This window comes from Dermacentor silvarum, chromosome 6 (assembly GCF_013339745.2).
Source record: "Dermacentor silvarum isolate Dsil-2018 chromosome 6, BIME_Dsil_1.4, whole genome shotgun sequence".
NCBI classification, from domain to species: Eukaryota; Metazoa; Arthropoda; class Arachnida; order Ixodida; family Ixodidae; genus Dermacentor; species Dermacentor silvarum.
In genome coordinates, this window is record NC_051159.1 from 94,072,386 (window position 1) to 94,099,078 (window position 26,693).

At 44.7% G+C, this 26,693-nt stretch overlaps 1 protein-coding gene across 1 annotated transcript in view; it reads right to left on the bottom strand.

The window, feature by feature from the left end:
- Window positions 1–26,693, bottom strand: part of LOC119456788 (serine-rich adhesin for platelets) — an 88,335-nt gene that overhangs the window by 49,162 nt on the left and 12,480 nt on the right. Inside the window, exons 2-8 of the mRNA XM_049669076.1 lie at window positions 18,517–18,763; window positions 17,845–17,932; window positions 17,264–17,372; window positions 16,282–16,346; window positions 12,736–12,863; window positions 8,676–8,844; window positions 1,639–2,394 (exon numbers count right to left, since the gene is read on the bottom strand). Of these exons, the coding sequence (XP_049525033.1) occupies window positions 1,639–2,394; window positions 8,676–8,844; window positions 12,736–12,863; window positions 16,282–16,346; window positions 17,264–17,372; window positions 17,845–17,932; window positions 18,517–18,763 (1,562 nt within the window). The remainder of the gene's footprint in view (window positions 1–1,638; window positions 2,395–8,675; window positions 8,845–12,735; window positions 12,864–16,281; window positions 16,347–17,263; window positions 17,373–17,844; window positions 17,933–18,516; window positions 18,764–26,693) is intronic.

Consider the following 26,693-nt stretch of genomic DNA (forward strand, 5'->3'; position numbering starts at 1 on the left):
TCTCAAAGACAATGTGGCTCTGATATTTAATCTAGCTAGGGAATGCTCGTTCCATCAAGTGTACAATACATGTGCGGCACCCTCTCAGTAAATACTGGAGCTTTGTTAACGCTGACAGCAAGGTGGCAAATGGCCGTTGGTGTTTGGAAAGGCACATAGCTCATACTGGGTGTCCAAAAAGTAATTATGCAGTGAGAAACTAAACAAAAATATGATGATATTGTGAAATGGCATTGCAGTTTCACATGCGATACGATAGCGCAAGACCTGTAGTTTGTCTAATAGCGTCTGTGGCTGCACTTAAAGGACGACTGTACAAGAACAATCCTTGCACACTGCAGTAGCCACAGAGAGCCATTACCCAGCACATTAAACTCCAGCAACCCTCCACCGAGTTTTTAAAATATGCAGTGCCGTGTGCAGACATGCCTTCAAGCCGGAGGTGGACATTTTCAGCATCTCTTGTAGTGATCACTGCTATGCCATAAGTAAAACTTCAAATTCTAAAACCACCATTACCACTGCACAGCTACTTTTTGGACAACCAGTATATATGTTCTAGAACTGTGCACAGAAAATAGAGGTGCTTTGCATCCTAAAAACTTCAAGCCATTCCTAACGAAAAAATGTGGCGGGAAATTTGCTTTTGCATTGAAGAACTGGATATTAAAAAAAATGTTACATCATCATAAAATTATCAACAAAGGAGTTCAATGACAGAGCAGTGAATAAAACATGCTGACAACGAAGATTTCTAGGGCACCTAGTACCGAGTTGCATGTACTATAAGTATAAATTCAAACGGGAACAATTCCGAAACTACTCCAATGCATTATTTTGTTTCCAGGTTTACCTGCATTTGTAACAGTGCTTTAATTCAGACTACAAAATATACTTTTTGAACTACTCCATGCTTAAAAATCGGCTACGGAGTGATTACAGTTGCACTTCCATGTAATTACACGTAACAGGCTTTCTGATCAGTTATTTCCTGTTCGCGTTTGAAATTATGGTGATTGTATACACAGTTCTACCCTGTATATTTGCTTATTTCTCTCTCTCAGTCTATTTTTACAGTGAGAATATGTATAAAGTAGCTCAGATTCCTGAGCTTTGACGGCATGAGGCCCTTTCCAGAGCATTGTTGCTTTGAATAATCAGTTACCAACTAATTTAACTTTCATTGCTATCAAAACTCACACTTCCTCTTCTTTGGCTCTGGAAAACGAAACACAGTTTGAAAGACAGCCAATTGGTGAACACAGCAGGTGAAAATGTTAGTTGCAGAAGCAGGCACGGCAGCCACCGCCGAGGTCACGTAGATGTGAGGAGTGTCAGACATGCCACATGCACCACTGCAGAAGGTGCCCACATGCGACCCAGGCGTCGTGCAGTCACAACACTGTCCCAAACACAGGCCACAGGTGGGTGGGGTAGGTGTGGGTGCTCACAGGGCAGAGTACACAAGAGGCACAGGTATTTATGCAGGCACAGCTACAGGGCAGGCAATTACACAGTGCACAAAACGCAGAGAAACACGCAAAAAGGACAGTAGCCAGCTCCGGAGTGTGCCTTTTGGAGGACAGAGGAGAAGGCCTGCAAGACTTCCTGGAAAAAAAGTTGGAGGAGGACTCTCACCATCGTGACGAATGTTGCCATTTTGGTCAGCTCTTGGAGCACCATTGGGAGCACCACCATAAGCCATCAAGCCATCCACTCCAAACGTGCCACTCCAGGTTGAAATTCTGCTACCACAAATATCGGCTTCACTCTCTTCTTCAGACGACAGACCACTTGTACCTTCTTCTATGGACTTCGTGGCAAGAAACTCAGTGGAGGCATCATTCACTGATTCATCGAAGCCGTTCACAAGAACCGCTCTCCTAACTTTGCACACAACGAGGTCGTCCACATCGACACCATCATCAGTAGCACTGTCATCAGCGTCGCACATGTCAGGTGGAGGAGAGGACGGGAGAGGGGGAGGGATGTCATCTGCTATGTCGTCTTCCTGGTAGATGCCGTCTTGTCCTGAGAACAAGTCAGTGCTGTCCGAGGACAGTGTTGTTGACGTGTCAGGGTCCTTTGTTGCCAAAGGACAGGCAGAGGCATTTGTAGTTGTACAATCGGCAGCTGCAATGACTGGCATTTCCTCACTACTGGCCGTTGTTTTGATCACATTAGAGCTATTTGACAAGGGCTCAGCTGTCAAGGACGTCGTCACCTTAGATGTTACGTGCTCAACGGCATCAGCTGGGCTGCTGGCAATCTGGCTGCGAAGGAACTCGACCATAGACTCATCGAGTGGCTTCATAGGTGATGACTGATTTTCCATGAGCCGCAGTTTCTCCTCGATGGCAAGAAGAGCTTCCCACTCGAGGTCTCTTGTTTTAGCTACACAAATGTGGGCCATAAGGAACAGGCATGCATAAATGAACATTTTGGTAACATGCAGATGCAGTTCAAACAAAAATGTTCACAATGCAGGTCTAGATGTACAAGCAAGTAAAAAACAAAAAAGCAAAATTTGATGAAAAATCTAATTTTCAGAGTGGAGTACATAAAGCTGCTGAAGACAACCTGCATTCTATTTTAAAGGTTGCACTGTTCTGCTTCTTCCTTTCTTTCTTTCATCAATTGTTTCAGTGAGACATTGTTCATGCGACTGCACAAAGTAAAAAACTGGAAGTTAATACTGTGCTTGCAGCATGGTAGCGATCCGAGCTTCAACCACCAGGCCATCGAACAGGTGACAGCTCGAGGCAATTAAATTTTACCATGCTGGTGAAGCCCACTGCAAGTCTGTAAAAACTAAACTATAAGTCAACTTTGAAATCTATAGAATGTAAACAGTATATAATACACTAAGCATTAGCCAAAACATGAGTGAAGTCAATTGGCATGTATGCATTAGAATGATCTTTCCTCAATCATACTTTATACAGGTAAACCAAAATGCTATTTATGAAAGCCTACCTTACACCTCACGTGAATCTTTACTAGCTGTTTGAAGGTGACACAGCTGAACAGCAAGAGCACATATTGCATCACCAATAACTACTTCAACTATGCAGGCAGACATCGCATGAAAAAAAAAAAAAAAAAAAAAAAAAAAACATACATGTGTAACAGCAAGCAAACACATTGACATGTAATTTACAACTACATGCTACAGGCATTAGGTATTAATATAGTGTTAATAGGCCACACAAGGACACCCTTATGCAAGGTAACTCATGCAGAGCAAGCTCAGCTTTTACAGGTGGTGATGGCTGCCTTCATAAGTGATACCATCAATGCCTTCGTGACATTCATCCACACGTTGCCACTTTGAACGAATGAGGTCGTCGTCCTATATTTTTACTGCCCCCACATTAGAAAGTGTCAAAAGCTTTAAAACTAGTTTAGACTTGGAAACTCTAAAATATGTCATTCAGAAGACCCCCAAATCAAGTAAACAAATTCTGAAGTTAGCTCAAAATGGAAGACACCATATGACATGCATATTCAGGCTCTGTACTTCATCATCATCATCATCATCATCAGCCTATATTTATGTCCACTGCAGGACAAAGGCCTTTCAATGCGATCTCCAATTACCCCTGTCTTGCGCTAGCGCATTCCAACTTGCGCCTGCGAATTTCCTAACTTCATCATCCCACCTGGTTTTCTGCCGTCCTCGACTGCACTTCCCTTCTCTTGGTATCCATTCTGTAACCCTAATGGTCCACCGGTTATCCATCCTACGCATTACATGGCCTGCCCAGCTCCATTTCTTCCGCTTAATGTCAACTAGAATATTGTCTATCCCCGTTTGTTCTCTGATCCATACCGTTCTCTGCCTGTCTCTTAACGTTACTCCTAAGATTTTTCGTTCCATCGCTCTTTGTGCGGTCCTTAACTTGTTCTCGAGCTTCTTTGTTAACCTCCAAGTTTCTGCCCGTATGTTAGCACCGGTAGAATGCAATGATTGTACACTTTTCTTTTCAAAGACAGTGGTAAGCTCCCGGTCAGGATTTGGCAATGCCTGCCGTATGCACACCAACCCAATTTCATTCTTCTGTAAATTTCTTTCTCATGATCAGGGTCCCCTGTGATTAATTAACCTAGATAAACGTATTCCTTTAGAGACTCTAGATGCTGAATGGCAATCCTGAATTCTTGTTCCCTTGCCAGGCTATTGAACATTATCTTTGTCTTCTGCATATTCATCTTCAACCCAATTCTTACACTTTCTTGATTAAGGTCCTCAATCATTTGTTGTAATTCGTCTCCATTGTTGCTGAATAGGACAATGTCATCTGCAAACCGAAGGTTGAGATATTCACCGTCGATCCTCACTCCTAAGCCTGCCCAGTCTAAGAGCTTGAATACTTCTTCTAAGCATGCAGTGAATATCATTGGAGAGATTGTGTCTCCTTGCCTGACCCCTTTCTTGATAGGTAACTTTCTACTTTTCTTGTGGAGAATCAAGGTAGCTGTGGAATCCTTGTAGATATTTGCTAAGATATTCACGTATGCCTCCTGTACTCCTTGATTGTGCAATGTCTCTATTACTGCTTGTATCTCTACTGAATCAAATGCCTTTTCATAATCTATGAAAGCCATATAGAGAGGTTGATTGTACTCCGCAGATTTCTCGATTACCTGATTGATGACATGGATATGATCCATCGTAGAATATCCCTTCCTGAAGCCAGCCTGCTCTCTTGGTTGGCTGAAGTCAAGTGTTGCCCTGATTCTATTGGAAATTATCTTAGTGAGTATTTTATACAATACTGAAAGCAAGCTAATGGGTCTGTAATTCTTCAATTCTTTAACGTCTCCCTTCTTATGGATAAGTATAATGTTGGCGTTCTTCCAGCTCTCTGGTACACTTGAAGTTGTGAGGCATTGCGTATAAAGGGTCGCAAGCTTTTCAAGCATGATATCTCCTCCATCTTTGATTAAATCTACTGTTATTCCATCTTCTCCAGCCGCTTTTCCCCTGGTCATGTCTTTCAAGGCCCTTCTAACTTCATCGCTAGTTATAGAAGAAGCTTCTGTATCCGGTTCATCACTATTTCGAATGAAAGTAGCTTGGCTGTTTTGGGAACTGTACAGGTCAGTATAGAATTCTTCCTCTGCTTTTACTATGTCATCGAAATTGTTGATATTACCATGCTTATCTTTCAGTGTATACATCTTGCCTTGTCCTATGCCAAGCTTTCTTCTTACTGATTTCATGCTGCGTCCATATTTTAGAGCTTCCTCAATCTTTCCCACGTTATAATTTCGAATATCCCTTACTTTCTTCTTGTTGATCAGTTTTGACAGTTCAACGAATTCTATGTGATCTCTTGAGTTCGAAACTTTCATGTTTTGTTGTTTCTTTATTAGGTCCTTTGTTTCTTGGGAGAGCTTCCCTACTGGTTGCCTTGGTGCCTTACCTCCCACTTCAACTGCTGCTTCTGAGATCAGCCTAGTTACGGTTTAGTTCATTACCTCTATGTTATCTTCATCTTCTTGTTCTAAAGCTGCATATTTGTTTGCGAGCACCAGCCTGAATTGGTCTGCTTTCACCCTTACTGCGTCTAGGTCGGCCTGTTTCCTCTTGACTAATTTCACTCTTTCTCTCTTCAGATTGAGAGAAATCCTAGACCTCACTAACCTATGGTCACTGCACTTTACCTTACCTAACACTTGTACATTCTGCACTATGCTCGGGTTGGCAGAGAGTATGAAATCTATTTCATTCCTTGTTTCTCCATTAGGGCTTTTCCAGGTCCACTTCCTGTTGCTGCGCTTCTTGAAGAATGTATTCATTATTCGGAGCCTATTCCTTTCCGCGAATTCTACCAACATCTCTCCTCTTGCATTCCTAGAATCGATGCCATAGTTGCCAATTGCTTGCTCGCCAACCTGCTTTTTCCTCACTTTTGCATTGAAGTCACCCATGACTACAGTATACTGAGTTTGCACCTTTCTCATTGCAAATTCGACATCTTCATAAAACTGTTCTATTTCTTCATCATCGTGACTGGAAATTGAGGCGTAGGCTTGTACTACCTTCATTTTGTACCTCCTATTCAGCTTTATTACGACGACTGCTACCCTCTCACTAATGCTGTAGAATTCATCAATGTTGCCCGCTATGTTGTTATGAACTAGAAATCCTACCCTGGATTCTCTCTTTTCTGGAAGACCTCTGTAGCAGAGGATGTGGCCAATAGGCTGTCAGCACTGTGTAAGCTTCACCAGTCCTTCTAACCTCACTAAGGCCAATAATATCCCAGGCAATGCCTGCTAATTCCTCAAATAGTCCTGTTAAGCTAGCCTCACTCGAGAGGGTACGCGTGTTGAACGTTGCCAGGTTCAGTTTCCATTGGCGGCCTGTCCGGACCCAGGGATTCTTAGCACCCTCTGCCACGTCGCAGGTCTGACCACCGCCTTGGTCAGGTGCTCCGCAGCCACTGGGGACTGAGGGCCATGGGTTAATTGTCGGAGTCATGAGGGAGGTAGTGGCCGAATACTGCACCAGGGAGGCCAATTCCTGTTCTGGTGAGGGAGCGACTTTGATGAAGTTTGGGGGCCTGCCTAGTTTGGTTGCACCTGAACTAGTATAGCCCCACTAGCTCTCGGCAATATTTTTTTTTTTTGCCGGTGTCAGGCACCACTCCATGCCTGAAAATGTAGTGGACTGGAGCAGGATTCGAACTTACGAACTTCAGATTTGAAGTCGGGTGTTCTACCTCTGCTCCACGCCACCACTTCTGTACCGCTCTGTACTTAGTATGAAAATTTGTATTTTGACAATCATATCCATTTGTTAGCTTAATTGCAGAGATTCCTGTGTATGATACTAGGTATTTCAAAATGAGGTACAGCTTCAGAAGCATTGCCTAATGTGTGTCATATTTGAAGGGAATATGCCAGAATGTCACATGATTTCACAACAGTATAAAACTGACACAAAATTAGACATTATTTATAATGGTCACTGTGATAACAGCATTGAAAATCTGCTATATTCACAGTTATGGAAACACCACTGCTGAGGGAAAAGAACAACTGCAACAATACTGCAATACAACTGCAACTGCCATTCATGGAGGAACAAGAAACTCAGCAGAGGCCCTGATATCACTGTTCACGATGCCATGCCAAAGCATCTCTGTTTACGGGCCAGCTCCTCTGCCTATAGGCGAGTGCACCTCCTCCACGCATACAGAATAGGCTGTGAGCACATACCACAATTAAAACTAAAGCTAAGTTTACTCATAAACGAATGACACAAGATTTAAGCAAATGGCTGTGTTGCTAGCCACAATGTGGCGCGCGCACCCACTTGCAAGGTTACAAAAGACATGAATAGATTCTATAACGACTTCGTTTCAGAAGCACCAAGATGAAATGTGCCTTTCAATAGAATGCACAAAATATGGTATGCTTGAGTGTGCATGCAAAGCGAAGGGCACTGCATATGGTACAGCCACTATTATGTTTTAAGCCTGTGCCTGAGTGGACAAAATTTGCAGCCACTGCAAGTAACAGAAACATAGATGACAAAAGAGAGGAAATACACAGAGTTGAGTTTTATGGCAACCAAATTGTTTCTTCAGGGAAATTGATCAAGGCACTTAATTGCATCTAACTTCCTCTTAATACAGTACTACTAGAATTTCATCATTGCTGAGGCCATTGTCACAGCAGCATGTACTAATATTTTAATCGATACTAGACACTCATGTAAATGAACTAGTATGAAGCGGCTTTTATTGCACCATGAACAACACCAAAATTTTATATGTAGTATGATTTACAAGCCAATTTGTGCTGATTAAGCAAATGATAATGGGCCCTCCAACACCTTTACTGAAACATGAAGAATGCATTTGATATTAAAAGACACCTCCTCATGAACCTTTCTTTCTACACCTAGTTAATTGAGTCATCTCTCTCTCGCCATACCCACTTCTCTTTCTTAGCTCTGTTTTGTCCTCAAATAATGTGCCAACTAGCTCACCTACACAGTCACGTCATTCCTCATTCCTACTGCACACAAAGCTATAGACAGTGCCTATATGCATGCAATAATGCCCATCCACACCATGCTCTGCCCCCCAGATAGAGTTAGCATGCCCATCATGGCGCTGAGCTTTATACTTCAAGTTTGGTGAGACAATCTGTCAAGCTCTTAATCTCAGGGGCCATGTGATGCATGGGATGCATCGCATCATGACAGGCCACAGTACTGTTATATTGGCGCATGTGATGTTTTCTGCCACCAGATAGGTACGTCACTTCATTAGCAATGAGATTTTTGTGCTTCAGCTCTTGCCTGAGGTACAGCTTCTAGTATGCATTGTGATTACTTCTACGTATGAGTCCGGAAAAAAGAGTGGCAGAAGTTTTAAAAATTTCAAGAGAAGGGTTGGCAACCGTCTGAGCAAAACTTTGAAATCTAAGCAGCAAGACAGAAATAGTAATATTTGTCTGAGGTGTTCGTGACTGTGTTTACGTCTAGTGACTAAGCTCCCATACAAAAGTGTTGCAGGGCGCCTTTAAATAAAGGTCACTAGTGCTGGTACTGAACTGCTCTATTGCGGCATCAAGGTTCAAATACAACGAGGCATTCCAGTGAGCTTTGAAGTTGCCAAATGCGGAGCAGAAACACAAGAGCACCATGATCTCACTTTCTGTCGTTGGCGATCGTTTGATGGTGGTTGTGGTGATGACCCTTCCGTCGGAGGTTATTCGACTGTTCTTCTCGACAATGCGGCTTTGCGGCGAGTGCGGCGCAAACTCAGTTGTCGTCTGGGAGTCTGCCACAACTGGAATCTGGGAGCCCTCCATGTAGAGGAACTGTGATGTAACAGAAATACCACACAGTCAAATATGTTGGTGCAAATCTTTACATACAATTCATAACCATATACACAGCAATGGTGCATCTAAGGTACATATACAATTCAGGGCCATATTCACCTGCACTGGTACATATTATGGTCTCAGCTGCTTAGATGACAAACCATTCTCGGAAGCCAAAGTCTGGAGCCCCTCCTCTGGAGGCTACCCTGAATCAGATTTGTACACATTACAGAAAAAAAAACTGATTACAATTAGAATTACTCCATTAAAAATGTAATTGATTACAGTTACCAATCACTGCCCGACGAAAATAATTGAGGAATTACTCAAAAGTAATCGATTACTTTTACATTATTTTCATTTGAACTTTTTTAAGATCTCACAGATACCGTAATCGGAACAAGCTGGCCTGGCATGTTCTCTGCAGCCCTTCCTACATTACTTATCTTTACTGACAACAGGGTTTCAAAACTTTGTTGGTCATCTTCCCTCATTTTTCTCGTGAATACATCAGCAGCAACAATGAAAACTCGCTCGATGTACGCACTTGGGGGTAATGTGGTGTTTTAACACACAAGATTGTTGTTACACAGCATCTGTGTCCTCTGTGAATTGCTTCATTGTTGCAGTTAGGCCAATGAAAAACTGTACAAATTCTCCACAGGCGATTTCCTGGCTTTAACATCCCAACTGGATGTCGCTATCGAGACATATACCAGCACTGGTTCAATTCGTCGGCAAATATCTGGTGGAGCATTAACATGAGGAAACAAACATTGCGCTCCCATATTTGCCTATCTGAACTGCACACCTGCGAGGCTGCTGCGTGGCACAATCTCGGGTATTCTACAGTAGAACGCCGCTGATTCGTTTTTCACGGGACCGTAAAAAAAAAAAAAAAAAAAAAAAAAAAAAAAAACTATAAGAGCCGCGAAACGCAAGAGCCGGGAAACAGGAAAAATTTAGAAATGGCAGTAGTGTTGAACTGCACACAATATTATTTTAATTCTTAAGTGTGAAAAAAAGTCGTAGTTTCGCCCGACAGCCGAAGTATCGATTGCCATAAGAAAATATGGTAGACAGCTATACAAAGTAAGAATAGTAGTTTTATCGTCCGTATAAACTTGTTAACATTCGCTTATTAACTATATTAACAAGCATGGTGTCAGCGCCCACAGGCAAACATGAACACATCACACTCGATGAACGCGGACACGCGCTGTCTATCGCTTCAACGCAAACTGAGCGCCGAGAACACACAGCACGCACAAAGCTACGAGCCGCCGACGCACCTACACTGCGTACTCTGCCCCCAACGCAGATACGGCCCGCGCGAACGTGCGCCGCCGCGCAGTACGCAGTTAGCGCAACGCTGCCCGCTATCCCTCCCCCCTCGCTCCCTCGCCGGTGCCTGGAGCGCAACGGAAGAAGGCGTGCTTCCTCCCTGCTTTTCTTTCTAATTCGCGCGCGAGCTTTAGACAGGGTCGTCGGCTCCCCTCACACGCTTTCACTCGCACATACAGCATATGGCGCGCGGAGACGGCGTTATCGCCCTTGGACTTTATACGGAACATCTATGAGCCAAAAGCAATTTTAAGGCCGCAACGCGTCATAGACACTATCTTTAGATAGCAAATACGGATCTCAAGGGCCATACTTTTGTTGGCGGAAACCAAAAATACGTCGTAAGTGTCGCCCCCGGCACTTTGGGCGGCCAATGTCATCGTCAAGCAACCAAGCCAAGCGACATGAAAAGTCAAAATGGCCGCTCGGGCCGGCGCGGGGTGGCAGTTCGCAACGTATGATGCGGGAACGGTCCCACAGTTGCGACATAACAGCGGGGTTTCCAATGAATTGGGTTCTACGGGAGCTGTGCCGGGACCGGCCGAAAACGACGTAACAGCCGGGAAAACGCAGCACCCGGGAACGTAACAGCGGGGTTCTACTGTACTGTAGTTCACACCAAATTCAGAGTCCTAAGGCTGAGTCACCTGTATCAGCTTGTCTAGTCAGTAAAGTAACTCGATCATTACACGTAATTAGTTACTGAAAAAAAGTAATTGAGTTACAGTGAGCGTCACAAAATAAAAACTGCCCTCGTTACATTACGAAATTACCAATGTAATAGATCATAAGTAATTAGTTACATGTAATTCATTACATAAGTCTGCCCTGGCCATGGCTGCCATGTTTTGGACAGTTATGGCGAGAGGCCTAGATGTAGGCGGCTTAAGAAAAAGCAGACAAGTAGTGCCAAGTGTTACATCGAACGATCCAGACCATATAGCATGCCATCTGGGGACATATTTTCGGACGATACTATCGCCTTTGCGTGACGCAGTGCTCAACCAGCCCCTAATCGGCTCATCCAGTTTTCCAGCCTTCGACTATGCAAGGCACATGTTGAAGCAGCACCTTACATAGCTCCACCCAGATCGGTGCATCACCAGCGGTCAACTCCCACGTCCATTTCCCTATTGCGGCCTCACAAGGCAGGAGCCGTCTCTCCTGCTGCACCTCCGGATCAGCTGCTCCTGGACGGCATCCTGGAGGTACAGCAAAGACCTGGCCCCATCCCTGAATAACTCAGCGTGCGGCAAGGCCAAAACAATCGACCATCTTTTTTTGTTTCTGCCCCGATTTCTCCAAAGCAAGGGCTTCTCTCTATGCATCATTTCGACACCTGGGACTCCCTGCGGTCTCGGCATCGCAGCTTCTGTTCCCTGGCCTGCGCCACGAATCCCCATTCAGGCACCTTCTCACGTTCCTGGAGGTCATGCATCCGCCTGGCTATCGCTGACAGCAAAGGGCTCGGTGACCACCTCAACCTTCTCTCTCTTTCTTTATATCCCCCCCCCCCCCCCTCCTCTTCCCCGCGCGCGACGGAGAAAGGCGGCCGCCGACGCACATGAAGCTTTTTCTGTCGCGCGCGAAACACAAGAGGGGGAGGGGGGGGCGTTTACTTCGGTTGCGTACCTTGAAAGCGATCTGAGTCGGGGAAAAAGTACGTGCCCGCGCGGGCCTCATCTTCAAAGAGATTTGCGATGTGAACAAAGTGCAACTAGTGCCGGTAGCTTCGTATGCGCTGTGCTTTCGACGTTCGCATTGAAGTGAGAGACAGCACGAGGGTCAATTCGCTCGCTGCTCCTGCCGCGCCTCTTCAATTCAGCGTTTTGACAGCGAGCTTCCGTGGTCATCGAGCGAGATGCGTTCGTGTTTACCTGTGCACGCGTTACATCGTGCTTGTCAATTTAGTAAGCGAATGTTTACAAGTTTATACGATAAAACTACTATATGTAACATATATATATATATATATATATATATATAAAGCTACTATATGTATGGTTGCCTACTAATTTGCTATCGCAATCGATGCATCGATGCCTTTCGGGCGAAACAGCGAAATTTTTTTTTCTTGGGAGGGGGGGGGGTAAGGGGTTACACGACGGGCACGTTCCCACCGAAAAAAAACAAACATTTTGGCTACGCCACTGCCTAGGGTCTTTCTAATTAAGGTAAAATGTCCAGCGATGTGCTGAGAATTCAGACTTGAAGTGTCGGCCAGTAATCTCGAAATAAATCTGCTTGGATGACTTTAAACATGGTGAAGCGCTTTAAACATGGCGCCGCGCTGCTAACATTAACAAAGGCGCCACGGGATCAAGCGGCAGATTCATGCTTTTCGATGTAGGGTGTGTGTGCTCGCACATGTCTTTATTGCATCTCCACCGCTTAATTTTCCATCTATTTATGCATTCGCCTCAGTGCAGCGTACGTATGCCACCGGAAACTCGCTCTGGAGCCAGAAGAATTACTGCAGGCAATCCTGGGGCCTCCTTCATCATAGCATCATCGAATATGTAAATTGAACACATGCCTTACCTCTACTGTCAGGGAGCCGGACACGTTGTCATACTCCAAGGGTCTCGACTGCAACGTGATGATCTGGCGTTGACTGGGCACTCTTCTAAGTTCCGAAATGCTAACAATTCCAAGACCAAGGAAGTTGTCTGGAAGGAAGCATGCAGCAATATGTGCGTTAGTCACACACACAAAATAAATAAATAAATAAAATTAAAAAAAAAAGCCTTCGAAGCGCCAGAAAAAATGAAAGCTGCAAAGCCCATTTGTACGCATAGCAACATAGCAGCTAGCTGTTTGCCTAACCATGGTTAAAAAATCTTTATAAAGATACCCATCTTCGCTTTCCTAGGGAACAGCCAGGTAGTTACTTTAAGTATACTCGCAAGAGCCGTATTGCTTGCTTCAATTATTTTTCGTCACGCTTCAAAGTACATAGAAGCAAATAATAAAGAAGTAATTTTGTGGTAACTGAGATGTTAGATGTCATGTCAGAGCTTGTCCCATACTGCGATGTGTAAATATCCTTAGCTAAAAGATATGCTCTTTTGAAGTTCTTTCTGCCAACTAGTTCCCGACACCATCTTCTTCGGATGCTTTCAGGCACATTTAGTGACAACTTGACGCCAAAAGACCCACTGCGTAGCCTATATATGATGGCTCTCTTTGGCATGCAGTGACGAGCAGGCAGAAGTAACAAGGGCAAAAATTGAATTTTGCTATATATATATATATATATATATATATATATATATATATATATATATATAGGCTGTGGATAAGAGAACAAACGGGGATAGCCGATATTCTAGTTGACATTAAGCGGAAGAAATGGAGCTGGGCAGGCCATGTAATGTGTAGGAAGGATAACCGATGGACCATTAGGGTTACAGAATGGATACCGATAGAAGGGAAGCGCAGTCGATGTCGGCAGAAAACCAGATGGGATAATGAAGTTAGGAAATTTGCAGGCGCAAGTTGGAATACTCTAGCGCAAGACAGGGGTAATTGGAGATCGCAGGGAGAAGCCTTCGTCCTGCAGTGGACATAAAATATAGGCTGATGATGATATATATATATATATATATATATATATATATATAGAGAGAGAGAGAGAGAGAGGAAGAGAGCGGTGTGGATCAGGGAGCGAACAGAGATAACAGACATTCTAAATTACTTTAAGAGAAAAAAATGGAGCTGGGCAGGTCATGTATTGCGTAGGGTAGATAATCGATGGACTATTAGAGCTACAGAATGGGTACCAAAAGAAGGGAAGCGCAGTCGAGGACGGCAGAAAACTAGGTGGGGTGATGAAATTAAGAAATTTGCAGGTGGAAATTGGAATCAGCTGGCGCAAGACGGGGGTAATTGGAGATCACAGGGAGAGGCCTTCGTCCTGCAGTGGACATAATATATATGCTGATGATGATGATCTTCACAGCTGCCGTCTTTGCTCACCAAGACCAAGTCGTCTAAAAAAATTGCAGCACTAGTGCTGCAGGTTGGCATTTCAGCATAGTGACATTTATTTTATATTAGCACAGAACCCGACCACCGACCTAACGATCCCACAGCCCCTCCCTTGCTGACTCTTTTCCTGTCTCCGATGCGGTGCAGTTATGAGATTCGTTCATTCCGTAACTTCTCCCACCCATCCTCTAGGCGGTCTGGCAAGAAGAAATAAATATAAATTAAGAAATGTGGAAAAGAAGAAAATACTTTTGCCATATTTTGCATATGCAAGAAAACACTGATGTTGATTTTTGCTGACACCTTTGTGACCCGAGAAAATAATATTAAAGTACAGCGGTGATGGCAACAATGACGTGAAAAGACTGATTGCTTGAAGAATGTCGATCCACTACGAGAGTACGGAGACACAAGCGCACATCAATAAATGTTGCTGCTCGGCTTCCATCTCAGCCGCAGGTAATAGAGACCAAAGAAAACGAGTTCGTATGATTTTCCGCACACTTTAAACGTTGCATTCACAGGCGTTTCCATTAAGCACGTGGCCGCGCATGTTTTCCAATACATGGTTTCCGCAGTCCGCACATATTAACCATGCCGAGACTTCGGTAGCTATACGGGCTTGTTGATAGGTCATCTTGCAATTTGTTGTAGCGCAGGCAGAGCGACATAAACATTAAAGGCACACGAGACAGCACAACGCGTTGAACGACCAGCTGCGAATAACTGTTTACTACTCCGCCATGTCTCCTTGCACTGGATTTCAGAAACCCCGATTGCGCACTGCAAAACAAATTTAAACGTCGACGTGTTTTTAAATAACAAGGCACGCGTATTATTTGCTCTAATAAAATAAATTAAATAAATAAATTTAAACAAACAAGTTAAACAGAAAATCGCGAGATGTGTTCGCAAAATGTGAAACAGGCTTTAGACGGTGCGGCGAACTCACAGCGGTTAAGGGGCTTTAACTACAGTTCCTAGAATATACGTAAGTATATTCTAGGCACTAGCTGCACTTTAACAGCGGTTGCTAAGGGGGGGGGGGGGGGGGGGGGCGTCGCGGGGTCGGCTGGCGTTTCAGCCAATCGCGTTCAACCTCGGTTGCTAGGCGCTGTGCCTTCTAGGTAAACGCAGCCTCCCCATTGCGACGACAGAAGTAAAATTCTAAGCTGGAATAATGAGCGGCAACGGAGCCAACTGTAGGAGAAGACGACGACGGACGCGGGAGTAGTGGCACGAGCGCGTTCGCGCGGTTGCGCCGAGGAACGCCAGCGAGTCAGCTGTGGAAGAAGCCGACGACGCTCGAGCCATTGCTGATGATGATAGTTCTTCCGCGCGGACGCCATGGCCTAGCCATAGACAGCTTCGTTGTAAAACGCTGCGAGACACTGACAAAACAAGGCATAGGTGCAATGACTGAGGGATGTTTACAAGCTGAGACTTTTGGGAGTACGCACAGCATTGCTGGTTTTACATAAGAGCGTTCAAGAAAAAAAAAAAAAAACAAAAAAAAACGGAAAGGTATTACGTTTGCAAGGCGTTCATCTGAAAAGTTCTCCAAAACAAACTTGTATTCCATCCTACACGCATTAGACATCATAAGCTGCGACGGCAGCAAAGCTGTGCCTTGAAGCATGCTGGATAACTAGGATGTACTCATCGTTCATAATATGCCGTCGGACTTCTGGCACGTAGACGGCGGTTTGCGCCACGGATGTAAAACAATCTCTCTCTCTCTCTCTCTCTGGACAGTGGCTATCTGTGTAACACGTCTTCAGGCTTGTGGATTAAAGTTTGAATAGCGGATTCATTGCGAAACCTGTCTGCGGCACTTTTCCAAGAATTAAGCACAAAAAATCATAAATGTTAATGAGAGAGTTACTTTAATCCATGAGACTTACTTAATTACCTTTTACCTTGTTCCATTACACAGATGCCCTGTTGTGAGCAATCAAATCCCCAATTAACGCACAAAACTGAACCTCAGGACAAATTTCTGTGATGGAATGTTTTAAGTCGCGATTTCGACTCGCGGAAAGTGCACGACATCACGAAAGGAAAAGCAAGAGTGAAAGGTCCGCGCCTGTTACGTACCTCCTTGAGGCCTGCTCTTGTCGTATATCTCGAACAGTATTTCAGAGGAATTCTGGTCGAGGGTGCTGAAAGAAAGAGCGCAAACATTCGCTTCATCAAGCCGCGGCATTTACCGCGAGGAACAACAAAAGGTCGCTTTGCTAACGAAGCTTGTCGCCGTTGAGTGCAAGTACAAGGACGATATTATGGAACGCACTGAACTCAGAGGCTTACGTAATCAGCGGCGACCAACCACGGTTGGCCACCACGGTTGGCCGCCGGCGCAGAGCGCGCCAAGCGCGACGCCGCCGCTTCGCATTCCGTCACGGCGGAGAAGGTGCTTCCGGTTGTTGCTCGCGCAAAAATGACAAAATTTGGGGCGAAATCTGTCGGCGGGGAAAATTCGTTATTTCGAGGGGGTATCCCGCTGCTACTTCGTTACGTAGAGGCCTCAAATACATGTGCTTCTATGGAGTAACGGCGGGGAATAAAAAACTTCGTTATATTCAGGAATTCGTTATAAGCATGTTTAACTATAATCATACTCCGGCCTAAACCAAGAAATAAAACGTATAAACAGGCCAAAGTGTAATGCTGTTTAAAAAGAAGCGCATTGCTATCAATTATTATTTCACGTTTGCGGACTTCTATTTACGAGTCGCAATCAGTGACTTCAACCTTGCTAGTTCTAGGGAAGAGTCTTACGAGAACAATTTAAATGTCTTTAAAATAGTTTTTAAGAATTATGTCTTCTCTTTTTTCTTGGTTCTATTGCTACAGCATGGCGTCTTTAGCGTTCCTTTTACCTTTACTACCCTCTCCTTCGCGAGCCCTTGTAAATTTCCTGTATAGATATACTGAAAACAGACAGGCACGGCTTCACTTCCGGTGAGACCGTTGCAGCCTGTTCGCCCCAGCCCACACTCGTACCACGATGCGGCACCGAGGCAGCTATGCAAAATGCAGAGCAAGCGCTCCCGAGATTAAAGAGCAGAGAACTCACAAGAGGAAATGCTCGTCCCAGAAAGGACTCGTCGTCTCCTTGGCAACGGTAGTCGTGCAGCGATGCGGGGGCTCGTCAAGCTCCACCACGCAGTACACTTCCTTGCAGCCTGTGCACAGAGAAGAGGTTTGCCTCCCGTTACTTTCCTGGCGGTGGACTGTTATGGCAGCACCAAAAAACTCTTATACGCTTTATTTACTTATTTAAGTGTTACCTTTCATGCTTCTGTGGGTTACGATGTCGGAGAATTCTTTCTGTCGTCACAAAGGCGATACGTTTTTCGCCATGTTAACTGGCACTCTTTATTTGGTGCTTCGCCACGTCTTGCTCACTTGTGTGCGATGCTCTGAATTAGCGATAATTAAGCGTAAATTGCTACCAGCTATTCTTGTTTCTTCCTTATTCACTTCTTCTACGGGCCTTAGGCATAACGACAAGAACTTATCATGTAACATGAAACATGAACACACAAATTCGTGTAGCAAACCGACTAGAAGCAAATATTTTATCAGATCCCAGAGAAGAGTGCCAATAATCGCTAGAACGTAATATTAATAATATATAAGCAACATAACACGTACCTTTGTTTCCGCCTAAGTTGGAAGCCTTTATAACCTTCACAAGGAGTCGGTGATCGTGCTTGACCTTGTGGGACGGCGCTGAAGCATCCTGCAAGCACAGAAATCGAACGTTATAGTACGTGGAAAATTAAAGCATTGACGCAGGTATAAGACTGGAGCTTATCTCAACAGGCTGATCGTTAGCCGTGTGCAGTACATTGAAGGGACCACTGAAGACAGTAGTCAACTCAAGTTAAACTAGATAGGCTAGACTGCATTCCTGGAATACCGAATGCACATCGTGAATGGAAGCTTGGTAAACCAGAAGGAGCGCATAAACGGATGTCGCCTTCGCAACCAGCTCCACCTCCACCTCACGCCATACATGTCACAGATTTCGAAAGCGTCTCTTTGTGATTAGCTAACTGTTTATAATTGAAGAAAGATCACATGCCGTTCTAAATTAAACAAGGGTTCGCTCTGGTAAATTCTTGTTACATTTAGTGCATAAAAACTGCCCGATCGAAACGGCCGAAAAAAACAAAATAAAGAACGAAAACTGTCAGTAGGTGAATAAATAGACCGGAATAAAATTTTGATTGCACATTTGTCCCACTACTCTGCTGCCCACTGAGGGCACGTGCAGGGATCAATGACGTCAAAGGGAAAGAAAGAAAGCAGGGTCGCACTCACCACCTGACTAAGCTGCGTGCTCTGTATTATCTCGGAGACAGGTGCGCGGTGCTTGAAGCTGGGGAAGTCCTTCTGCCCCGAGCAACTGATGTCGGCCACGGTGTAAGACAGCGCGTCCACCACCGCCTCCAGCACAACGTCGTCCAGGGCGCGCTGGTCCACCGAGTGCGGTTTCTGCAGGCAAAAAAGGCCATCGATGCGGTCGGCGAGCCTTGGTGCTGAGCCGTGCTCCCTCAAGGGCTGCAGATGATAGCGCCAACCTTTTCTTTTCTCATAACGAACCCCTTTCTACCACCACCAGTTTGTGAGCCTTACGCAATGACACTGTGCTGTATTCACCGGCGCCAATGTACGCATTTTATCCTTGCCTTTAATAAGAAATAATGACTGCGCATGTCGAATATATGTCACGTGGCACATAGCGAGGAGCGCAGGCCATATGTATGCAGACAGGCGGAAGAACCACGAACTCGGAAGTAAACAGTTTATTGGGCGAACTTGCGCCCTTAGACCAATTGGCACAACTCGGCGACGGCGAAAGACAAGCGGGGCCGGCGGTAGTCGGCAGTCGTCGAATAGAATACTGCGGATAATTATCATGTTGCCCGCTGTTTATTATAATAGAATCATCGTCAAACTATATTATTATATTATTATATAGAATCATCGTCATACATTCAAGATATACTGTGACAATTAGTTTGTGTAACTGTGTGTTTCTGTTGGTCTAAGTCTATAACACATGTTAGTGAGGCCGTGTGGACTCAGACATTTATGTGGAAACATGCTATGCAAACCGTTCTCGGGACTTTGTACATGTTATCGTCCGCGTGGTGACTCAAAATGTTCGTACCTTTTTTTTAACAGCGAAACTGTTAAAAGCGAAAAGCCGGTGGTGTTTCACCGTTCGGTGTACGCCGAAAAACCTCGCCCAGCGATTGCGTCATATGCGTCGCCTAGCAACGCCTCGCACCAGCTGCGCCGAGTGTCGCAACAGCTGCGGGAGCTGACCCATGACGTCATCGCGCGCGCCGCCTCGCTTCGCCTTAGCTCTGCCTAGCCATGACGTCATCACGCTGTGAGGATTGGTCGCCGCCGTGACGTCAGGGTCCCGCAGGGTATATATAGCTACGCGTCACCGCCACAATGGGGCGACCGAAGAAGATCGTGACTCCCGATGAAGAGGATGCGCGGCGCGAAAGACCGCGCGCCGCTACTCGAGAGCGGATGAGACGACTTCGGGCCGATCCACAGTATTGCGCCGGCAAAGCGGCGACTAAACGACTTCGCATGGCAGAAGATCCAGAGTTTCGAGCCCGCGATAGGGAGAAAACCCGTTTGAGCAGCTAGAAGCGTCGCCAAAACGATCCGGGCCTGCGAGTCCTGGATAATTTTCAGCGGCAAGTGCGGAGAGCCACGGGAGGTGCCGACGGACGGTTTGCCCGCGAGTTTCTGAACAGTGAGTTTCGACACAGTTGCCGAGTGTGCAATAGACTGTGGTTCGACACGAACTTTTCTACGCTTAGCTCCGTGCACGACAGCGAAAAGCGAGAGACAGCGGTGTGGATCATACGAGAAGCGTTTCTCGACGAAGCTAGGTGGGGCCAGCTTCGCTGTTTGCCCAGTCCTCATGCCTTTTTTAAAACTGCCCCAATTTTGTGGTTCTTGCTGCAATAAAATTTTTCTAAATACATTAGCATGCGAAGTCGGTTCTCAGGTGTCGGTTCAATCTGGTACAAGCAAGAAGAAGCCCGATTGTGTTTCTCTCTCTCTCTCTTTTTGCCGAATAACGTTTCTTCCTCCTTCTCCTCTTTCTACGTGTGGATAAAATACTCTAGATTACTGAAGCTTCTTATATCGCGAGTGCATCTCGTATGATGTTTAAACAGACAAAACGTACGCATTAATACGAACCAGTGCAAAAGACACCAAATGCAAATTTGTTTTGCATTTTCACCTAAGTGCTTGCAAGTATATGGCTGTTTTCACGCTCATATTGTTACGGGCCGCCTCCTTGCATCAAGGAAGAAGACGACGATCGCCGGGGGACGCTGCGCGTGTTCAGCCATCTTGGCCATCTCAGCCAACAGTCTCTGCTTATAAATCTTGACCCGCTTTTATCTGTGACACCCCGTCACAATATTCTTGCATGTTCATTCGGCTTCTCATAATCAACACAAATAGACAGTGACTTCCACGTGAGCTTTTTGCATCAGCGTGTCTTAGTTTGTTTGATCATCAATCGGCCTCAATCAATCAGTCTTTGCGCTGATTCACATATTTCATGACGAACAAACTTGCCGATGCGAAGCATAAATTCAATTAAGTGAGCCAAAAGCCACATTTCATCCTTCTCACGTAAGTGCAGCCAGCGTTTTCAGTCGCGTGCAACTAGGACCCCCATACTTAATTCAGGAACCTGTGCTGAAATTATATAAATAGAAAAAAAAATCGGCATCGCCTTTTGGCAAAGCTTTCGGGGGCGAAAATCAGTCTCTTGCGTGAACAAAAATAAAAGTGAACCAGTCGACGAAACACAATTTCTCATTTCCCTACCGGCTGAGTTTAAGCTGACTGAATGCCCTACTATTACGCTTGTGCAAATTGATTATCTTTACGTAATGTTGCAACGGGTTCTGGGCACATGCGCTGTGAAGGACAGCGATTCTTTACGTCCTATAATGAAAGTTGTATTAACGGGAAGAATGCGAAATGAATAAGGGAAACGAATCACGCTTGTCGTTGCACGGACGACGTGTTCCTTTTGCACCCTTGTTTGATTCGGGTTTGTGTCTGCAGTTCATGCCGATGCACCCTAGTTAGAGTAAGTTTGAAATACTCTTAAACTGAACAGGAGTGGCGGGTCACTCCATTTAAAACACCCGGAAAAACACCAACAGCACCCACGCCAACAAGAACAAAAATTACACATCACAAGCATAAAAAAAAAGGATTCGTTAAAATATAGGGGAATTAACAGTTGCGTATTTTAACCTATTCTGCGACTATAGATAAAGAAAACCGTGAAAGCTGCTGACAGGGCCGGCACTGCAGGTATAAAATGCAATGAAATTATGACGACAGTCGTGACAGGTCGTCAGGAATTAGTTTGTGATTTGAAGTTCTGAATTATTCGTAAAGAAATGTTAATCAGCTTAGATCGCGAACGCTATGTAAAGAAGCTCATCAACAGGTCACCTCAAGCAGCTAATTTAGGAGAGTGATTTTCGAGCATCTCCACTTGAACGCAATTAAGGAAGTAAAACGGAAGCTGCGCGCAACACTTTTTATCACACAAACACAAAGGAAATTTTTTTACTAGAAATGCTGGTACACAGCCCCCGCCGTGAAGAACAAAATGAGAGATGGAATCGTATTTTTCTTCGAAAGAATTAAAAAAAAAATGAACGAAGTCACTTATGGCGCAGCTAACAAAATAGAGTCCATAGTGCTAGCGCTGAAGCGCTTTGCCCAGTCAAATTACCATGGGTTTGATCCCCGGAATGATTGTAATGTACGCCATCTGCAGTACTCCCCAAAAATGAAGCCCTTGATCCGTGCAAAGCACTGCGCTCATACGCCGCTGCAAGCGAAAACAGAAGCTAAAAATTACGCAAGGAAGCTGGCAGTACTGCAAGAATGTTATGAATATGTAAAGCCACGCCAATCTTTCTTTTTTTTTTCCCCCCGCTTCGTAGCTCGCGGTAGTAGTCCGGCATAACTTCGAGATGTTCAGCATCAAAACCAGGTGCTTAGAAAAGTTTACCCGGCGATGAAGACGTGGGATTAGAAGAGCCGGAGAAAAGCAAATTTCGTTATGCTCATCGTCCGTACGGGTTTCAGCGTGCCAAGAATTATTATTATTATTATTATTATTATTTTGTGCGCAGCCTCTCGAAGGACTCCTTCGTCCGAGTTACTTCGCGATGCAGAAACTGCGTATGCACTGACGCACGCGAGCACTGAGGAGCAAGCCCTGCGCAAAGCGAGGAAATAAACGAGTAGCACATTCTTTTTTTTTTTTTTTTTTTTTTTCCCAGAAACCTTGCAGCGCTTAAGTTATGGTGAGGAGAGTGATGTATGGAACTCCTCATACAAAGTCATATTCAGTTATTCAGTGATCGGCACACTAATAAACTGAATGTTCACGTTAAGTCTATTGACGAGTCTGGTGCCACACATGTAGCTTGCAGCACTATACTAGCACGTGTATACGTTTTGTACAGGTTACATCGGCGACCCCATGGTGCACGTTTCCGACGCGTGGCGCTGCCCAGAGTTGCTGCATTAATTAATTATGTCACGCGATAGCCGCGGTTTTATCCCGACCGATGTGCGCACATCCATATAGGGAATCCACTCTATCCGGCAGCCATACAGTGCTCGTTTCGGCTAAGATTCAAGCTCAGTTAAACAAATTGAACATAGGCTCCCGGTTAAAAGAAGCTTCAAGTTAAACGAAAAGTCCACACAGAAGACTGAGTATGCATGTATATAGTCAGTCAACAAAATGTCTGAATATAAAAGGGAGTATTAGCGGTGATGCGCAGAAACACACAAGCCAATAAGAATAACCAGCAATAGGGGCATGGTAGCCGACGTGCTGCGAGTCATCACGTCTTTCCACGCACTAAGAAATCCGTGACTGTGTACTTTGTTTTACAAGCGCCACTGCAAGCTTCCAAAGCCCTGCACAGTATTAGCGAGACACTGCGTATTTATCTGGACGTTAATGAAGCAAACGGTTTTCCACTCCTCCGCCGCTTCAGGGTGAGTGAGACCTGACGGTTCATGCTTGGTGCTTTATTTTTTTTTTAGTGCACCAGCTGGATCAAGAAAGAAATAAAGTGGGCTAAAAATCTTTGAAGGTAACGCTCCTGTTACCGCAGCGCTCCTCTTACGGCATAAGTAAAAAAAGAGACAATATCGCAATTTCAATTGTTAATAATTACGGCGTCGGTGATTATTTGTGTGTGATTACATTACCAAGTGCAGAGGTCACAACCATTTAGTAGGTGGAGAAATCTTGCACCAGTGAATGAGGACTGCGCACGTGTGCTCGAGCGACGCGTGAACTTGACAGTCTCGGATTGCTTAGTATATTTGTACGTGCAATGCTAATTTTGTATCATCTTTAGCTTCATCGTGTTGCTGTCTGTCAAATGTCAGTGGTCGCTTTCAAGCCCATTTCCGAGGCTTAATTTTTATCTACTGCACACAACGTCATTGTCTTCTGATGTCAAAAATAGAATTGAATTGAATACATATTGTTCGGTTTGTGGCTTGTACATACGACAAGTGAACTCTCCGTTGCTATCTTTATTATTTTCATTGTCAAAATTTATTTATTCATTCATTTAGAATTATGATATAGCCGGGGTACTTTCTACCTCAATCTCAGAACCGAGGCCAGGATTCCGGCTCATGCCGGGCTAGTTCCCAAAGGCACCACCACGTGGCGTACTCACTTGAACCCTCCCCCTCCCTTCTCGCTTTTCTCCTCCCAGCGGTTCCTCGACGAGGGCGAGTTTGGCGGACGGACGGGTAGGTTTCCCCATCCACCACCACCCCCTCGCCTCTAACTCCCTTACCCACTGACGAGCCTTGCTATCGTCCGTGGAGGGGGGGAACTACTCGGTTGTACTGCGTTTTTTTTTCTCGCACGCGCCTTTTCAGCGCCTTTTCTCTTTTTTTTTCTTTCTTTTAAGCATGTCTTGCTGCGACTGTGGTCTTGTAAGCTGAATGTGTCTCCCTCCTTCAGATCGGTTGGATTCATGACCTTACTGCACATTTTGAATGGTGCTAGGCCCTAAAGTTTTTTTTACCCGAAAAATATGCTGCAAGTACAGGCTGGCTTAGTTCAGCAATAACATGTCCCTACTTTTTTTGTCAAAACTATGATCCGCGAGTAATTAATGAACGCGGGATCCGCAATTACACCTTATCTATTATCACACGTTTGTTAGTAACATTTTATTCTTTGAAGATAAATCACGACCAACTTACCCGACCTGAATTTCTGTATCTGTGAATATGTAAGCTCAAAGGATATGAAAGCGCAATAATTACTATTAAAACACTTTTATAGACATGATTTGTTAAGCAACTTTTGAAAATAACATTTCATCATTTTAACTCGCAGATTATTTGGAAAGTTCTTATAGTGTTAATTAGAATGTCTTGAGAGTCTAGTTGGTTAATTCTTATGACTGATTGCTAAATGCGCAAAATTGGAAAACATGACAACACACAACAGACACACGGAAAGAATAAGCGCAGAGAGGACGAACGTATGTATTAGATGTGCAACCATCTCTGCGTTAGATAATAGTGATGTTCCGCTGTATAGCGTACATGAATGCGACCTTGGCGCATCGCATTTCCAAACGCATTTGGGAAAGGCGATGCGACGCCGTTTACATGTAGCGACGGTGTCGTCAAAGGCCCCCCTCGGCTCTCGCTTGATTCTCGGTAGCGTCTTCGCGGTTGTCATCGAAGGTATTGTTAGGCGCCACCGCCTCTGTTCTCCCCTCTCAGTAGCGTCGCCTCTCAGTAGCTTCACGGTTGTCATCGAACGTCTTGTTAGGCGCCCCCGCCTCCGCTCTCGACGATCCTGCCTTTACATGTAGTAAGTAGTTCGTGAGGAAAGGCAAAGGTTGACGCTATCTTCTGCAGCCCTTGAGGGAGCAGGGCTCAGCGCCAAGCCTTTACATGCCCCGCGAGAGTCGACTAGCGCCCGTAAATCTACCCTCGCCTGGCGCATTAATGCGATGCGCTTTCCTAGAGCATCGAACGCAAGCAACAATGGCGGACTGCGGGCATACCGCCAGTAACGTCAATCTAGCCATCGCAGCCGAACGTGTGTGTAACCTCATAATTAAATAAATAATTTAATGAATTATCGAGAATAATCCAGTGATAAACACCATGGCCGCACGTTTCAGCTTGGCTGGTTAACCATCTTCACCCAGTGGAAGGGCCGACGAATTTTATTCTCTTCTTCATGTCGTTGCTTGTACACGATCCACCTGCTCGGAACCTTTTTCCTTTGCCTTCTTAAGTGGGGATGGTAGGGTAAACCGATCAAAACATGGCTTTTTGGGTTACAGCACCAAACAATTCTACAAAGCCCGAGGAGCAAGTCAGTTCAACGGCAACTGTGGATGACCGCTCCAAGCCATTTACCTGTAAACATTTGCGCCATTTAAACATTGCATGATCGCTGCTGCTTCTTTGGTGTATTGTGCAATTTCGCTCAAGTGTTGCGTTTTCAGTTGAAATTTTTTAGTGCGTTGTGGTTACACAACATGCCAAGAAGTAATGCAAAGTGAACGAGGAAGAGAGAGTCTCAACGTCATCAGTACGTGGACAAAAATACCGGTAACAATAAGATCAGCAACAGCGATGTACATTGTAGCACGCGTTTTTTAAATATAGGTGAAAGTTCTCCATGGGGCAGTTTCAATGTCGACGGAGCAAGACGTCGGGTTTCATTTTATTGCCATTAAGATACTTCGGGAATGTTTTCAATCATGTGTAGTGTGCAGGAGATGCAAGGAAGGTGAGCTTCACGTGGAAGAAGACAGAGAGTTGAAGTGAGCTAGCACCCACACAAAATAGTGTAATTCTCGGAATGACATTTTTCAATTTTTTATGAACTTGATGTTCCTTTTCTAGAAAAGTACTCATTCGATCACCGTAAAACGTTTCCAGCCTATACTGCATTTTGTTGCCAACAACCTGAACCTCTAGTATTATATTAATATGATATTAAACGAAAAAATTTAATCTTCAGCTTCATCTCTAATTATACAAAACCAACATAGAAACATTTTTTTTTCTCGCATGCTGCATGCGCAAATCATTTTTTAGGTTCCGTTTGAAGACAGCCATATATGAAATATGACTATCAATTTTGGCAGTTATCCTGTTATTCATTACTGAGACAAGGTACATCGAAACATAAAAATCTAGCCAAAATTTGATACCTTATTGCAAGAAGTGCTCAAAGTTTTTCGACAAAGAAACCTGTGGACATTAAGCTAAAATTCATCCCTCTCCATGTTGCAATTTTAATTTTGCTTTATTCAGGAGTTTTAACGATAGAACGCTTAAACAGAAGTGATATATCTACCCTAGCATCCCCTATTAAGCAATCCTTCTGCGACTGACACGAG